The sequence below is a fragment of the Puma concolor genome, chromosome A1, assembly GCF_028749965.1.
Source record: "Puma concolor isolate L17-30 chromosome A1, mPumCon1.1.hap2, whole genome shotgun sequence".
Taxonomy (NCBI): Eukaryota; Metazoa; Chordata; class Mammalia; order Carnivora; family Felidae; genus Puma; species Puma concolor.
In genome coordinates this window covers 158,960,049-158,978,265 of record NC_141667.1, presented here as the reverse complement: position 1 = coordinate 158,978,265, position 18,217 = coordinate 158,960,049, and the positions used below count along the sequence as shown (strand labels likewise).

Sequence of the window (18,217 nt, the reverse complement as noted above, 5' to 3'; positions counted from 1 at the left end):
TTACTTCACACACAGTGTGTGTCTCCAGGCCCGTTCTCTTTGAAACAACTTCAACAAATGCTTCGGAAAGTTCTAGATAAATAACGGAAAGGGGTGAAATATTTACTACCTTGGGTATTCCCAGGTCCTGGAAAAGACACTGTGAAACATACAGTGACCCAGTCAACTGAGCCGGAATCTAACACACCCCAAGTACAATATTTTGTGTGTATTTTAACATTTATAGGATTTTATCTTCAAACTGACCATTAACGCATGGTTATGCCTCTTAGCTGGAGTGACAGCCTGCAGCTTCAAACTCATTTCATTTTCTCCCTTCCCTCCATGAGGACACATGCTGGGGCCTCCGCTGCCCGCCCACAAGGAGGAAATGCTGAACTGGGCAGTGTGCAGGCACGAGAGAGCTGGAGACACGCTGGCCGTGTAGTGACAAGGTGTCACCAGGCCACCAGCCTGCCACCTGCTCAGCCTTCTGCCCTCACACTTCAGCTTGAAAGGTTTCCTGCCTCCAGAAAGAGCCACATATCCATAGCCTGTTGGCTACTTTTTTCTTTTTGTAATTTCCTAATAACAGAAAGCAAGATCTCTGCTAGATTTGAGGTGCTATTGGAATTCCCCACCAGGGCGCACCTCGGGGTGGGGCTGCCTGCGGCCTGTGCCCGCTCCCCTGGCCATCAGCCCTGCAGTCTGGCCACATGAGCAGGGCCCGGTCAGCACGCGCTGCTGCCAACAGGACTCTCGTCAGCTTGGGAGGCGCTGGAGCGTGAAGGCGGGAAAGTGCGGAACCCTTGCTTTCAGACAAAGCAGGTGACCACGGGACAGCAAGAGAAAGAATGCTCTGCAGGGACAAGAGAGGGAGGGCTGTGGAAAGGGGCGAGCAGAGGTCTCGTGCAGCGCCAGCAGAGCCGAGTGCTAGTGCACACGTGTCTTCTCTCCCGCTCATCTTCTGGCACACACGGCCGCTGCACATTGCCCACACACACCCCTGTTCTAAAGGAAGTGGTGCATTGTCCACAGAAATGTCCACGAGCAATCGCCCCCGATGCACAATATCATGTCCACTGGCCCTGGCGTAGACCTCAGCGGTCTCACGGATACTTGCAGATCACACACATCGACTACTTAATTCACTGCATAAATGGCTTCAGAACCCTGCCTCCGTGCTCAACAGGCCAGCTCACACCTGCCAGCTTTTCCAACACTTGTCTCCAGTGCAGTGACATGCCAATGCCCTCACATGTTGACATGCAGCCAGAACGCAGACCCCGGGAGGCCGGGAACAGCCCTCAGCCTGCAGCAGGGGTTCATGAAATATTTTTGAGTGAGTGATAAAAAGGTACATTAATCTTTGTTGTGGATGAAAATAAAGCATGAGATGAGGCCCTAGAGTCCAAGCCTGAGATCATGCACAGGCATCTGTGTGACGTGGGGATTGGCAGATGCCGCATCCACATACAGACGAGAACGTGAAGGTGGTGGCTCACCAAACCACGTGGGCCTCGTCAGGCGTCCAGGCCAGCAGACTTGGACATACAAGTGAACAGGACAAAAAAGAGGGGTTACAATCAGGAAAAGCCACGTGTGGAAGGAACAGGGAGGTTTCCGTGAGCAAGTCCAGCAGGTGTTCTGTCCACACGACCACACGAAGCCTGGGTACTGACGGCACCACCCAGGCAGGTCAGGGAGAGGCGATGGGAAAGCCCACAGATAACACCCACTACCAGCAGGACGCAGGACAGGTGAGGGCCATGAGCCTCCAGCCTCCAGAAGCCTCCAGGGTGTACACGGGTAATGGACACCTTCAGGAAACCACTGCAAGCACTCACGGGACAACCTGTGGTTTTGGAGGGAAGACAGCCTCACCTTGCTCTTCAGCCTGGCAGGGAGGGTGCTCCCAGCAGAGAAGGGTACTCCTGGCTGGCAGGGAAGGGTGCTCCCGGTGGGGAGGGGTGCTCCCAGCTCGCGGGAAGGGTGCTCTCGGCTGGCGGGGAAGGGTTCTCCCAGTGGGGAAGGGTGCTCTCAGCTAGCAGGGAAGGGTGCTCCCAGCTGGTGGGGAAGGGTGCTCCCGGATTGCGGGGAAGGGTTCTCCCAGTGGGGAAGAGTGCTCTTGGCTGGCGGGGAAGGGTGCTCCTAGCTGGTAGGGAAGAGTGCTCCCGGCTCCAGGGAAGGGTGCTCCCAGCTGGTGGGAAAGGGTGCTCCCAGTGGGGAGGGGTGCTCTCGGCTAGCAGGGAAGGATGCTCCCAGCTGGCAGGGAAGGGTGCTCCCGGCTTGCGGGGAAGGTTCTCCCAGTGGAGAACAGTGCTCCCGGCTGGTGGGGAGGGGTGCTCCCGACGGGGAAGGGTATGCCCAGCAGCAAAGAGGGATACACTGGAAGCAGGGAGAGGGAAGGCCTGGAGAGAGAACTCAACCTGGCCAGAACACCCCCAGGCACCCCATGAAAGACCACCTAGGCCAGGTGAGAGGTGACGGGAGTAGGGATTGACCTCACAGTGCAGGTCCTACAGCCTCTGGGTGGGTGGACTGCCGGCCCCAGTAGGAATTACTGGCTGTGGTGTGCTGGGTGGTGGCCCCCAAAGAGATGTGACCTTATTTGGAAAAAGGTCTTTGCAGATGTAATCCAGCTAAGGATCTTGAGATGATGAGATTATCCTGGGTTCAGGGTGGGCCCTAAACTCGATCACTAGTGTCCCTACAGGAGGGAAGCTTCACAGACACAGTGGAGAGGGTCACGTGAAGGGGGAGGAGAGAGGGAAGGGACTGCCTGCAGCCCAGGAAGCTGCGGAAGGGGTTGGGGGAAGGGACCGTCCCCTGGAGTGTCCAGATTGCAGATCTGTCTTCCAGAACTGGGATAGAATAAAGTTCTGTTGAGTTAAGCCACTTAAGATTGTGGTGTTTGGCCTCAGCAGCCCTAGGAAAGTAACACCCCTGCAGTAAGGGAATGACATGTGTCAGGAAGGCTGAGAACACATCCCCATCACGTTCTAGAGAGGAAAGTGGGGATAAGTCACGGTGATGGTGCTGCCAGGCAGGAGGGAGGGCCTGGGGTGATTCTCAGGCAAAGAGAGAAGTGTATTGGAATGAATCTGCTTCTGCCCAACTGACTTCAACGGCCCATCGTCCCAGCTCTTACTTTCTCCAGAGCCCAGAACACACTGTGAGGTTGGCCCAAGCCCTTGCTAACCTTTGAGATGCCAGGGCACAAGGGGAGAACGCACACAAATAACCACGTGTGCTCCTGCACAGATGCCGGCATAGATGCCATTATTCCAATCTTACACAGGAGGTGATAGCAGAGAAAGTCAGAGTTTGCAAGCTGTTACATGGCCAGGGGAGATTCTGCTGTCTTTGGACACCAGGATTTGGGGTCCTGAGGCTTTTACACTTGATAGAGTGTCCATTGTCTCCTGTTCCATCCCAAATCAGGGCTATTTGTGGAAAGTCCCAGGTGCACAGAACACACTTAGCTCTAAGGGAGAAAGTGATAAAATACAAAATGGCTACAATGTCAGAGGAGACCTAGTGGCCATGATGCCCATGTTAAAAAAGAAAAAAGGATCACAAATCGATCATCCTAACGTCTACCCTAAGAAATAAGAAAAGCAAAAAACCCACAAAGGCAGAAAGAAGGAAATAGTAAAGACCATAGCAGAGATAATGAAGTAGAAAAATCAGTAAAACCAAAAGCGAGGCCTTTGTAAAGATCCACAAACTTGACAAATCTTTAGCTAGGCTGACTGAGAAAAAGAGAAGACTCATATTACTAAAATTATTAATGAAAGAGGGGACATTTCTAATGACCTTAGAGAAACAAAACTATTTTTAAAAAACATTACAGAGGAGCTAACCAAATGGGAAGGCAGTGTTTCAGGGGTTGGAAGGTTTAGTATTGCTAATTCCCCAAACTGACAGATTCAATACAATCACGATCAAAATGTCAGCTGCTATTTTTGTGGAAATTAACATGGTGACCCTAAAAATCACATGGAAATGAAAAGAGCTCAGGATAGCAAGTCACCAAAAAAAAAAAGGACCAAGATGGAGACTCACGCTTCTTGACTTCAAAATGTACCACATTTCGAAAGTTGCCAAGACTGGGTGGTACCAGCATAGGGACAGGCATGCAGGTCAACGGGATAGGTTCTGAACTATTCTATTGAACTAATACGTTCATCCATTCATAACCCAGTGGTTTTCAACAAAAATGCCAAGATAATTCACATGGAAAGAATGACACCAAGACAATTGGATATTCAAAAGCAAAGGAATCGATGCTGGCACCTTTCTAACACCACGTACAACAATTACTTCCAAACGTGGTGAGGACCTGAAGCTGAGAGCCCAAACCGTACAAATGTTAGACTGGATTAGGAAATGATTTCTTAGATCTGGACCTAAAACACAGGAAACGACAGATAACTTAGAGTTCATTGAGATTTAAAAGTCTTGTATCACAAAGAACATTACCAAGAAAGTGAAGGCAGACAGCAGAATGACAAAAAATGTTTTCAAGTTATATATTTGACAAAAGCCTAGCATCCAGAATATATGAAAAAATCTTACATCTTAACAATAAAACACTAATAACCCAACAAAAAAATCAGCAAAGGACTTGCACAGACATTTCTTCAGAGAAGAAACAGAGCTGGCCAACAAGGACGAGAAAGGATGGTCAGTGTCATTTAGGGAAACGTAAGTCAACGCCGCTTCACACCCATCAGGAGCCTGCAAAAACAAACATGGAGAATCACGTGGGTTGGCAGGCATGCGGGGGGACCGGAGCAGTCGCACACAGCTGGCCGTGTAAATGTGGCGACCACTGTGACAAAACAGTCGGGCATTTCTTCAAAGAGTTAAGCAGAGTTAAGATATAATGCACTGATTCTACTCCTAGGTTACGTACCCAAGATAAATGAGAACAAGTCTGTACAAACGCTTATACAAGAATGTTCCCAGCAGTATTCACAATCACCTCAAAGTGGGAACAACCCAAATGTCTACGAATGGACGATGATAAGAAAATGCGGTGTACCCACACAGTGAACATTACTCGGCCCTAACATAATCGAAGCCCTGATGCCTGCTACTGCGTGCGTGAAACTTGCCGACATCATGCTCAGTGAGAGAAGACAGTCCCAGAGAACCACACGTTATGTGACTCCGTTTATGTGAGACATCCAGGATAAGCAAATGCATAGGCAGGAAGCAGGTCAGTGGTTGCCAAGGGCTGGAGAGTATGGGTTACAGCTGCCCCTGGGGATGGGATTTCTTTCTTGTAGTGATGAGATGTGCTGGAACTAGATAGTGGTTAGTGGTGACGGTTGCACAACCGAGTGTGCATTTTACAATGCTGAATTTTATGGTATGTAAAGGATATTTCTTAGTGAAAGAAAAATCTACAGTGCAAGGCAAAGTGAAGAAAGAAAAGTCACTGGTCCCTCAGACACCTCTGACTCATGTGATTGGAGGATATGTGCCCCTGTGGGACTCTGTCGCACCCCCAGCCTTTCTCCCTCATTGCACCCCTATGGGGGACCCTTGTGCCCTGGAACTCTGAACAAAGTGTACTAGCGTGTGGCAGCATGTGCCGATGGGTGTGCTGCTTTGTACATATACGTATAGGGTGTATATGCACCAGCATGTAGACGAGTGTGTGTGCTCATGTGTACTAGCAGGTGTACCAGTGTACGTGCTAGTGTGCGCTAATGAGCATGCTAGCGTGCGCCAGTGTATCCTAACATGTGTACTAGTGTGTGTTCGTGTGTGCTAGCAATGGCAGTGTGTGCTAGCATGTGTGCCGGTGTGGGAAGTCGTATAGGCTGGCATGTACCAGCATGTGTAGTAGATGTGCTGCTGCACTAGTATATGTAGAGTATACACTAGTACATCTATCAGTGTGTACTCACGTGTGCTAGCGTGTATGCTAGTGTGCGTACTAGTGTACGCTAGGAAGAAGCGGTAGGATCCCACCACAAAGATGCAGGAACCAGGCAAACCCCTGGTGCTTTAACCAAGGAGACTTCCAGAAGGCAGTGTCTGGGGAGCTCCTGCGGTTGGTTGGCAGGGACAACATGGATGGCAGGAACTCTGGGGGTGGGTGGGGACTGGTGGGGATGGCAGGGTGGGTAGTTGTGAAGTATCGCTCGGTCTCCTGCTCTGGGCACCACACCTGTCATCTGATCAAGCCCACTCCCCCCACCTCTCCCTGGACAGGACCATGGCTCTGCACCCTCCCCAGAGAAACAGCTTACTTCCACCCTCCCTCACCTGGACATGAGGCTGGACAGGATGGCTGTCAGAACAGGAATCCTGGCCCATGTCTCCTATGTTCACCCTCCTGACTCAGTGCTCTGCCCAGCCTGGTCCATTCTGTCTCCCAACCTCTAAAGCGCACTTCTTATCCTACATAAGGCTCTTTCTGAACAGCCTTAAGTTGTTTTGGAACACGGTGAGATAAGCCTACCAATAAACAAGGAAACAGGCAACTCTCTCTCCCTGCTACAGGGTCTGAGAGCACAGCAACTACTTCAAGAACAGGAGCACAGAAGCAGTGAAGGACAAAGCTCACGGTGTCCTCCCCATGTCCCACACCAAGTCCTGTGCACGTCCTACACACATTCCCATGCGTGCCCCCTGCAGCCAGAAGTGACCAGATGACAGGTTCCAACGATGCTGTGGGAAGCAGGCCAGGGCCCCCCAGGGTGGCAGACGATGTGGGATCTTCCTCGAGCCCCTACCCCGGGCCCTATGCAGGGACACAGGGAGCACAATCCTAAAGTGGAACTCGCCCGATCTCACTGAAGCCCTTTTTGCCAGAGATGGTTAAGAGATGAATTCAGGAAACTGTCTTCTCCTAAGATGAAGCACGCGGGAACGTCTGGTCTCTCTCCTGGTTTCTGTGAACCTTCACTCTTCACTTCCTCTTCTGAGACTCCCTCCCCACCGCCCTTCACTCAGGACATACATGCCAGCCACAGACAGATGGGCCAGATGGCACTCTGACGCCCTCCCACGGGACCCCCAACTACTGCAGGTGTCGTCGGTAAAAACAAATGTGGGGCCCATGGGGCAGGCAGTGAGAGAACATGGTCTTGGCCAGGGTGTGTGTGCCCCGAGGTCTCACTGGGGTAACAGGGCAAGGACCCTGCACACAATGCGAGCCTGTGCGTGTGTCCGGGCATCTCCCAAGAGTCCTCGGCCCCCTCCTCTATGGGATCCGTGACCCTAAATGTCAAGAGCCTCACCCGCTTAGACACGTGCACAGACATTCACACTCACCAAGCGTTGCAGGGTAGATGGAGCCCTGGATTCGGAGTGCAAGGTCTGAGTTCAGGCCCTAGCTCTGCCGACAGGCCTCGGACACACCTCTGCACTGTTTCCTCACCTGTATCGCCCTGGGTGAGACAGCACCCTCTTTGCCTAAATGTCCCCCTGAGTAAGTATGGCTATTGACAAAAGCCAAATTCATTACCTCTAGCATTTGCTTTACTGAGGATTTTAAGAACAATGTGCCAGAACCTCTAAAAACACTGTCATTGTGGGGAATCACCGACTTTGGGATTTCTGACTCATTTGTTTGAAAAACAAGGACCCGTCCTGGGTCAGAGTTACTACTTCCCGAAGACCAGGTGTCCATGTCTTACCGCGTGGCCAGCTTGTGGCAGACGACGCCCGTGTCGGTGATGACCTCACTCAGCCTCAGCTCCAGGTGGACCTTGCCCTGAAAGGCATAAGGACAGAGGGTCACGAGGCGCTGGCCACGCGTAGGGGAGAGCTCCCCAGAGTCTCTGCTCATAAACGTGAAGCTGTGTCTGACCGCATGCAGCATCCACAGCGCTGCCCCCACCCCACTCAGATCCCAGGGCTCCAGATAAGGCACAGCTACCCCCGAGTTAAAGGGTCCAGCCCAACAGGCACATTGCACTCCCAGCTTTAAGGACAGCAGACCACTGTTTCAGAAGAAAGAAGTCAAAAGGCACAAGGAACAGGTGCCAGAGAAAGCAGCCTCCCCAACATGTTTGCTTGCTTTTATCTGCGTCCCTTCATACAACAGGTGCCTGCATCAGACACCTGCCCCGTCACCTCAGTACATGTGTATGTGTGTCTGTGTGTGTGTGGCCTGGACACCAGGCCAGGGGATCTCAGTCCTGTGCCCCAGGCAGGAAGTTAATGCCCATGGATGCTTCTGAAGGACAGGGGAGCAGAGGTGGCTGGAATTTTGAGAGCAAGACCAGTGCTGTGTTTCTGCCTGCATCTACGTCTCTGCCAACGTTGGCCCAGCTGGAGGACCCAACCAGGTTACCATCAGGGGTCAGGGGTCAGGAGAGGGAAGAGGAGAGGGGACTGCGAAGAAGAGAGGAGGCTGTTCCTAAGAAACATGCAACAGTAGCAGGTGTGACACACTGACATATTTCTAGGAGTACACACAACGTTAAAATTAACGCTCTTTTTAATTAGAAAAGGAGGCTGAGCTGGATAATCTCCAAGGTCCCTTCTGACTGAAACTTCTAGACTCTGCAACTTGGGGAGGGCCCTCTGAAGGCTGCCTTGTGCTAGAAGAATCCAGGGCCCCAGACTGACAGACGGATGGATGGATGGACTGGAGGAAAGCATGGGCAGGACTGCTCAGCAGCGCCCCCAGTGGCCTCCTGGGTTCTCTTGCAGCTGCGGAGACACCTGCACAGGGCCCTGCTTGCCCAGCGGCGTTGGAGGCCAGCCTCCCGGGTCCTCTGGCTCACCCACGACACTGACACGGGAGACCTGACGTGCCCCTGATGTGCCCCAGGCGCTGCCCTTTCTGGCCCTTCCCTCACCTGCAGGACAAATGGTCTCAGGAAGGGGAAGTGATGGATGATGGGTCCAGAGCAGCATCACACCTGCGTGACCCTGGGCAACGTCCGGTGTCCAGGGCACTGACCCCGTATCTGCGGAGGCGCTGACGGGCTCCGGCCACGCACATAACTCCAGGAATACCTCCTGAGCACCGCGCTTCCCAAGGGGTCAATGGGCCCTTCCCAAAGCCCTGGGAGCTTCTGGCCCAGAGCGCCCCTCCCATGACAAGCGTACACACAGCAGACTCCAGGACGCACACCACCCCATCCACCCAGCCTGGGAGGGGTGGGCCTCGGTGCCGCCGGCTCTGCAGGTGCGGCAAACACACGCCCACGCTGCCAGCAATGACCCTGGCGGGCCGCATCCTGCAGCTCCCTTGCGCGGAGCCGGGTCAGGCTCCGGGCTCCCCGCCGGTGCCCTGAGGCAGGCGCTGCCATCTGCCAAGGTGAGGGTGCGAGGCGCAGGCCGCCCACTCCCCCTCATCGCCCACGCCCCTTCGTCGCGCACGTCCCCCTCCCCCGCACGCCACCCCTGATCCCCTCGTCGCGCACATCATCCACGCCCCCTCGCCCCGCACGCCGCCCACGCCCCCCTCGCCGCCCCCCTCGTCGCCCACGCCCCCCTCGCCACCCTTCAAACCCGACCACTCAGCAAATGCTCCACCTGAGGGAGCAGAGGAAGGACGTACGCCTAACAGGCTGCTCCCGGTTGACGCCCGCAACCTGCATTCCCAGCCGCGAAACCTTAAAGTCGCCACGGCCGTTCGGGGATCACGTCACTACTTCTGAGAGGCTTCTGACAAGTGGGGACGTGTCCGGGCTGAGACAACCCCACCAACGACGACCCACAGCCCCATTTCCGGTTTGTCCCAGAAGAGGACCCGCACATCCACACGGCGGGCCCCGCTGCTCCGCTGCTGAGCTTCCTCTCCAGGGGGTGCACCTCCGCACCGAGGGGGGTAGACGCTGAGAGGAACACCTCCCCAGCGAGGGGGCAGATTTTGAGGGGAGCACCTCCCCAGCAAGGGGGCAGATGCTGAGGGGAGCACCTTCCCACTGAGAGGGTAGATGCTGTTGGCTAACGCATGCTGCCACCATATTCGGGAGACTAGGGAGAGGACGGATCGAAGTTACACAAAACAGTACAAACTCAGAACATCACTGAAAGGACTCCTCCCCCCTCCTCCCAAAGTTAACGCAATAAATCTGCAGTTCAGAAGTTCACATCCGAAGCCAGACACAGGTTAAGGGCGTGCCCCGTGCCCTGTGGGTGACACACCACCGCCCTCACAAACAACCCGGCCACAAACACCTACACGCAGGGGCACAGGGGCGCCACACCCTCCACCCCCCCGGACAGACAGGAAGTGTGGGTTCTCCAGCTCGCCTCTGCACAGCATTTGACACCCACTAAACGCCACCCCGCCCTCGAAGAATCTGACCCTGGGCTTGTTTTGATCTCAGCAGAGGCTCCCCCCTTAGAGGCCTAGTCACAGGCCCCACGTGCTGAGCCGAGGGCTGTAGGTGGGGCCCGGCTGGGCAGGCCCCCTGAGGACTCCTCCCAAGGGCCCTGCATCTGTGAGGAGAAAAGCCTTGGAGCAGCGCGTTACAAAATGCTGACTGCATAGCTTTTCCCATTTTTATTCAACGTGAACGGTGATAGTAAGAAGTTTAAAAAGCAACTGGGAGATGAACACCCGGACCTGCGGCCCAGCCGCTGCCCATAAACACCCTGTCCCACTGCAGAAAGGGGCCCATCCACATCAGGACCCACCAGCGCGGCCAGCCCTGGGCCATAAATCACACAACGTCTGCTCTTGGATCAGAACTTGAAATACAAATCACTATCAGAAAGACAGCTTAAAATCCCCAAATATTTGAAGATTGAACAGCATACTTCCAAATAACAGACCAAAGAAAAAGTCTCAAGAGCAACTGAGAGATATTTGATTTTATTTCTTTTCATAAGTGAAAATGAAAATAAAACTTATCACAATGTGTGGGATACAGTGAAAGCAGTGCTTGCTGGGAAATTTATAGCAGTGACCGCACACATTCGAGACAAAAGATCTAACCTCAATAATCTAAGGAAACTGGAAAGAGAAGAGCAAGAGCAGAAATCAACAAAACTGAAAACAGAAAATCAATAGAAAAAATCAACAAAACCAAAAGCTGTTTTTGTTTGTTTGTTTGTTTGTTTGTTTGTTTTTTAACGATCAATAAAACTGATTAAACCTCTAGCTAGGCTAAGAAAATAGAAAACACAAATTACTAATAACAGAATGAAAGAGGGGCCATCACTGGTGCTGCTGCGAAGCCATCCTGTGGGTTCTGAACCGGCGGCTCCGGGGGCACCTTTGTCACACCAGTGGAACTCAGGACAAAGAATGACCCTCTGTGAACGGAGGATAAGAATCTCTCGTATTGTTACACTCTAGCTCCTGGAGGCAGCTAATGCGCCACAAGGATACTAATAATAGAGGCCTAGTGGGGCAAGGACACGGGAGTCCCTTCTACTTTCTGGTCAGTTTTCTGCGAACATAAAATTGAAAAAGTTTATCACCTAAGAAAGAAAATCACAGTGGTTCCCACACATTTTTCTCAGGAAAGCATCAGATCCCTGGCCTGGAGAGAGGGCCTCGACCACGGGCTGCGATGACAGCAGCAGACTGCACCCTCCCGGTCAAGCCCCGGTCCGCACGCCTGGAGGCCGGGCCCGGAGTCAGCACACAGGAGGGCCCCTGGTCACCAAGCACTCGGACCTTGGTGGCGCTGAGAGCAGGCGAGACTCCCGTGAACACAGAAGCCAAGGACCAGTCAGAAACGGCACGTGGAGGCCAGTCCTTGCCTCTCTCGCTTCCCCAAACCCACAGGAAGATTCAGAGCTGGGCCCTCAATGCAGACAGCTGCTGGCTCTTGGCAAGTCCTTCAAGCAGGGTTGTCTGACACAGAGGATAGACGAAATTCCTGGGGTTTCCAGCCACGCTAAAGGTGCTGGAAGACGGCCAGGGTTTGCTGTCAGAGTTTTCTGGATGCACACTTCAACGGCAAGTCTGCAGAGACCACAGAGCACGTGGCAGAGCTCAGTGGCAGCTGGGTGTCCTTGGAGGAGTTGGGGAAGGGTCCCTGTGCCCGCTCAGGTGATGGGTGGGGACCGACTCCCTCCCCTTGCAATACAGAGAAGCACCCGTCCCTGCCAACCGCGTGGTTCTGATCCTCTCACCCAGGGTCAGGGAAAGAACAGAGCAACTAATTCTTGTGAATAAAGTGATTTTCCAGAGACTTTAACAAACATCAGTTCCAGAAGGAATCAAGAAATTTTTAATTGCCTTTTCCCCCATTACTTTGATTCCTTGATCTCTTGTTGGCCCCAGTTTTCTGGCACTTTCTTTCTGACGCATGCCTTTACATATGAATTGCAGAACCGATGGATTCAAGAAACCATATACCATCCTCTGCCCTTCTAAAAATCGTAAATGAGACATTTCAGGATGAAACAGCTGTAGGCAAAAGATTGTGCTGCACTTTTACGGGCCAGTTTGAATGTAGAAACCACTGCTCCCTCCGCAGTTATGACCGCTTCCTAGGCAGGTACTCTGAGATCGAAGTACCCTAAATAAAACCCTCAGCACAGGGCCTGGACCTTGGCGGGCACTCAATACACACAGTCCTTCCTCTGTCTCCCCAGTACCAGCAATACCCATTTGCTGCTCGTAACGCTGATCCCTAGGAAGCTGGCCCAGCTACAGACACACCCCATCTGGAGGGTGTAAGGGTCGGGCTCAGGAGGACAAGGTCCTGGTCCACAGGCACATGAAAGGCACCAGTTATGAAACAGTCTGGATGCTCCACACAGCACAGTACAATCAACACACACACCGCATTTATAAGGTTTGTGGTGACGGAGTGGTTCTGGACCCTGACTGTGGCGGTGGTTGCACAGACCTCCACACACGATGAAATGCACGGGATACATATGTGATTTGCACGTGCATGCACACACTGTACGTGTGCAGACATGTAAAAGCGGTGAGATCTGAGGTCTGTGCACTACAGAATGTCCGTGTCCCGGCTGTGGCCAGTTACACAGGATGTTGCCATGAGGAAAACGGCATGAAGGAACACAGGCCTTTCTTCACTTGGTTTTGTCTTTAAGGATAAATAGGAGAGCACGCAGTTTGCTAATCATCATTGCCTGTGTTTGCCTGTGTACTATTTTCTGGGACTGTCTATGAATCTGTAAGCATTTCAAAATTAAAAGTTAAGTTTAAAAACAAGGGGAGAAAAAAGAAAAGCTACACTTGACAATGAAGTCAGACTTAAACCAGGGCTGGCCCAGTGTGAAGAACGCAGTGAAGACACATCGTGGCCGGCTGCTGGAGGAGGAGTCCTCGTCACCGCCACAGCCTGTTCCACTGCTGAACAAAAGTCATGGGGAAACCGCCAAATCAAAAGGCAGGAATGGCACGTGGCCCTGTAGCCTTCCGTCTGCAGACGGAAGCACCAGGGCGGCCCGTGTGCTCCTGGTGTTAATTAGTTCATTGTCACTGCTACAGCTGCTCTTGGAATCTGGGCACACACGGGGATTCCGCAGTAGCTGTGTGTCTACTGATTTCTGCGGCACGTGTGGGCCCCTTGGCCAGAATTCAGTGTAAGCCACTGAGACAACATCTTTCTTGGGCTCAGCTCCTCAACCCTTCCCTCCCCCTGCCTCTTTCTCCAAGTCTGTGGATTGATCGCAGGGGCCACCAGGGGCCCCACAGCACACGGAAACTGGACGCTCTGCCTTCACCCTCACAGCTCAACCAAGGCTGAGGGTCTACAAGGAAGTGTGGGGACAAGCAGCCAGCCAGGCCCCCAAATGCCGGGCCAGGTGCCTATGGGTGAGATGTGCCGGGCAGAGCGGGGTCCTCAGCAGCTACCTACTTTGGGGATTCTGTCCGAGGGACCACCTTGCCGCACATCAGGTCCCGTCCAGTATTCACAGAACCCCATTTTACATATGAGGAAACGAGGCTTGCTGGGGGCCCCGCCGACATATTTCACTGGTGGATGGGGGCACTGGGCTTGGAGCCAGGCCTGCCTATGCCAGACCCTGTGCTGGCTCCCATACCCTGGCCAAGCCCTGGCGACTCCCAGGACCGCTGACAACAGTGCTCCCGTGTCCTGGTGTCGCGGCGGTGCGCTATCCTCCCACTTGTGGATTGCAGACACCAGCGCGGGCTTAGGAGCTCAGCTGGAAGCCACACAAGCAAGGTCGAGGGAGAAGAGAGGCTGTGGGCCACACTCCCAGCGTGTGGTCCCAGATGCTTGGTGTGGGCATGGGCAGTGCCCCATCACAGTGACGGGAGGGTTGGGAACTGGAACCCCACAGCCTCCCCACGCCGGGGCAGGGGGTCAGTCCCTGATGACACATGGCCGAGAAGAGCCCAGGGGACGCTTCAGACGACAGGAAACTCAGTGACTGGTCACTTCCCTTCTCTCCAAACCCTCCTTTGCTACATGTGGGAGCTGGAAATGCACGCGGGCCCTTCCGGCAACTGGGACCCGCAGTGCGAGGCTGTGCGTTCGCTCCTGCCCCAGCTTTGCTTTTGCTTGCCCATATTTTCTGTTCACCTTCAGTTCTGTGTAATTACTGTCCTTTCCAATTTTATGCTTCACACATGTCAAAGTGCGACAATAACCGAAAGAATGAACACGGTGAACAGGCCTAGGCGCATTGTGGATAAGAGGACGCACTTGCTAACCATCGCTCCCTGTTAGGATCCCAGTCCTGCATCTGTCTCTGCAGCCACCCCGCAGCCCCTCCCACAGGCCCCACCGAGGCCCCACCTGCACTTCAGAGTCTGCATCCACGTGCTGCAGCTGGAACCACGTGTCCCTGTTGTGGTACTTGGGCAGGTCCTCCTTCTGGATGGCCACCTTCCCTACAACACACATGCAGAAGAAAAGCAGTCACACGAGGGGACAAACCCCCGAAACAACAAGCGGGGCTCTCCACCACCACAGCTAGGCTTCGCAGCGGCATCGTCCAGAACAGGTAACTGGGTAAACCAATAACACCATGCTGTCTTCCTTCCAGCGGGTCAGTACATGCCACATTTCCTCCAGAAAGCCTCACATGGGACCTGGCTGGGGCTACCCATTCTGCTCCTTGATTCGAGGTTTTAGGAGAAGAAAAGCCTGCCCATCTGTCTGGTCCCAGGGAGCTCAGAACAGGCTGCCTCAGAATAGGCCGCTCTGAGCTGGAGGCAAGTGAGTGAGCTGGAGGCAGGTGCAGGAAGAAGCCGTGCCAGAGCTCCCTTGGCTACCCGCCCCCTGCAGCCCAGGAAACGTCTGAGGAGCAGGGGCTGCCGTGGACCCTTGCCCAGGAGGTGTTATGGTGAGGAGGTCAGAGGGGTGCCCCCAGGATGGTCCTGCACAAACAGCCCTAACTCCACTAACCCCCATGTGCTCGCCTCCCAGTCTGCCACCCTTGGAGGCCCAAACTCTTTCCCCCTCGTCTGGTCGCTGCTCTGGACACAGACCGTCCAGCCTGCTCTTGGAGCAAGCAGTCACTGAGGTGTCCCCTGCGTGACATATGCCACAGGTGTTAACTCTCTTGTTAAACTCTCTGTGAGTCCAGTGTCACAGGGAGAACCTCGGTGGGCAGAGAGAAAGGTTTCCTCCAACCTGGGACTCCAGACCCCATGAGACTTACCCACTGGGCACAGAGGGGTACTTGGAAGGCAACATACGTGCCAAGAAGCCTGTCCAAGTGCCAGAGGGCTGGGCCCTGGGGACTTGGGACAACTGACTCCCACCATTGCTGCCTTCAGCCCCCATGCACCTGTCCATTGGCCGTTCATCATTTCGGCATATTTGTGTGGCTCCATATTCCCAAAGAGAAGGTCACAGCACCTCGCACCTCCCAGCCGGAAAACAGCCCTGGGAAAGACCCTGGAATCATGCCACTGGGCTCACTGGCACAGCCAGCACCAGTGTCCCGCCGCCCCCCGAGAAGCGGATGCAGTGGCAATGCCACTGACCACCTGGACCCCACCGGTTCAGCTCTCACCTGGAGGACCCTGCACAGCCACAGACCGCACGACATATCAAAGCCACTGCTGGCAGTTGACAGGTGGCCACGGAAGGGAGAAGACAGACGGCGAGAGGCAGGTGCAGAGCCAGGGACATGCAGCACACAAAGGCGCCACAGAAATGCAACAGAAGCCCAACTTACAGGCCACGCGGGATCCCCTCCAGCAGCATCGTCATGGGGCAGGATGGCTCCCTCGGGACCCCCACTCCTTCCCCACCTCGGTCTTCCCCGCCCCCAGCACCTGGCCCGCTGGGTCTCGGGCCTCCGACCACCCCCCACCACCCCCACACATGGCCACCAGGCAGACTGGCGAGAAAACACCATCCTTCCTCTCTGCAGCTCCTGCAGACCGATCCCTTTTCCTCGCCACGGGAATGTGATTCTGAGTCCATGGAATAAAGCCATGTGAAAACAATTCTTGGAATTGAATTGAGCAATATATTTCATTGAAAAAAAATAAACCTTCAGACTGTGATTAGTGCAGCTGGATGGGAGGGTTACGTGTGAGGTTTGAAATTTTAAGTAACTGCAATGTTTTTATGAGCTTTAGTCGGAACAGGGAAGAGCCGCGTCTTTAATGCTTATGTGAACCCTACAGCTTACACATCCAGGCTTACACAGTATACTAATGTGTCCTTTTTAAACGCATATATTAGATAGAGTTTCTAAGTGCCGTTTGGAGACAATACCTAACCTACAAACTATAATATCTACTTAAATGTGTCCCCATCTATCTGAGTGACAGCAAAAGGTCACTGAGCCACTCTGGGCTTTACTGTCTCACAGTGGTGGTGCTGCCTGCCTTAACACAGTAAAAAGCCCAGGCTTATTTCCTCTCTGGGGTGCTACACCTGTGAGGGTCTGTTCAGAAGACAGCATATGTCAGGTGGCACAAGAGGGCAGGTGACGTGGAGAACCTGGTACAGAGGGTGAGAGGACGTGGGGGAAGGTGGATACAGAAACCTGCAGGAAGATTAAGCTGACTTAATGAGGGACAGACAGATGCTTCCTGAAATGAGCCGGCGGCAGGGATGCGCTCGTATCACTCCAGTTCACCCCGGCGTCCTAGCTAGCACACGGAGGCAAGAAAAAGAAACAAGGGCACGTACCCTAGAAAGGAAGAAATGTTTGAAGAATCTATAGGAAAAGATAGTAGAACAGGTGTGTTCAGCAAAACCACAGAATGCAAAGTAATACATAAAGATCAATTGTACTTGTGCATGTAAACAAAATGAGAACAAAAAGTGAAATAAAGGGGCACCTGGGTGGCTCAGTTGGCTAAGTGTCTGACTCTTGATTTTGGCTCAGGTCATGATCTCAGGGCTGTGAGATCGAGCCCCACATGGGGCTCTGCACTAACAATGTGGAGTCTGCTTAATATTCTCTCTCTCCCTCTGCTCCTCCACTCACACACTTGTGCCCTCTTGGTCTCTCTCTCTCTCAAAAAAGAATTGAAATAAAAAAAAAAAAACAGTACCATTCACAACATGATGCTTTTATGGCTTGTGCCTCTGGTGTGCTACCTAAGAAATCTTTGTCTATTCCATCAAAACCATAAAATACATAAGGATAAATACACACACACACACACACACACACATATGTGTGTGTGTGTGTATATATATATATGTATATATTTATACATATGACGCGTATACTGAAAACCTATCACAAACGCTGATGAGAGAGATTAAGAGAAGACCAAGCATGTGCCCTATTAGAGGGTCCAAAGAGATGCTAAGATGTTAATTCTCCTCCAAATTAATCTACACACCTACACAATCTCAGTGGTGTTGGAAATTGAGAAGTGGATTAAAAAATGTGAGTCACAACTCGAAGGGCCTAGAATAGCAAAACAAGTTTGGAAAAGAACAGTTGACATGTTCACACCGCTGACTTGAGACTGGATTTGAGGCTACAGGCGCCGAGAGAGCGGGCACCAGGGCCAGGCAAGGATCACAGACCAACGGACCAGGACAGAGGACCAGAAACAGACCCGTGCATATGAAGTTGGTGGTTTTCAGGAAGGCATCAGGGTAACTCAATGGATAAACCATTGCTGGATGGTCCTTCAGCAAACAAGGGTGTCACAACCCGACATTTACGAGAAAAAAAATGAACTTTGTGCCACGTGTGCAATTCACCTGGAATAGAAATAAATGTAGGAGCTAAAACCATAAGCTTTCTACAAAAAAGAAGGAGGAGGATGAGGAGGAAATCTTCACAGCCCTGGAGTAGGCAAAGATTTCTTAGACATGACATCAAAAATATAAACAATTAAAGAAAGAATTTTGACTAATTGGACTTC

General features: G+C 52.9%; 1 protein-coding gene across 4 annotated transcripts in view; it reads right to left on the bottom strand.

Moving 5' to 3' along the window:
* Nucleotides 1-18,217, bottom strand: part of RASA3 (RAS p21 protein activator 3) — a 120,854-nt gene that overhangs the window by 35,574 nt on the left and 67,063 nt on the right. For 2 of the 4 annotated variants that reach the window (XM_086707762.1, XM_086707751.1), the window contains 2 exons: nucleotides 14,661-14,755; nucleotides 7,641-7,717 (listed from right to left, as the gene is read on the bottom strand). The exons of 1 other annotated variant lie outside the window; for it this stretch is intronic. In XM_086707762.1, the coding sequence (XP_086563888.1) occupies nucleotides 7,641-7,717; nucleotides 14,661-14,755 (172 nt within the window). The remainder of the gene's footprint in view (nucleotides 1-7,640; nucleotides 7,718-14,660; nucleotides 14,756-18,217) is intronic. One more of the 4 variants, XM_086707771.1, reaches the window with a different exon arrangement.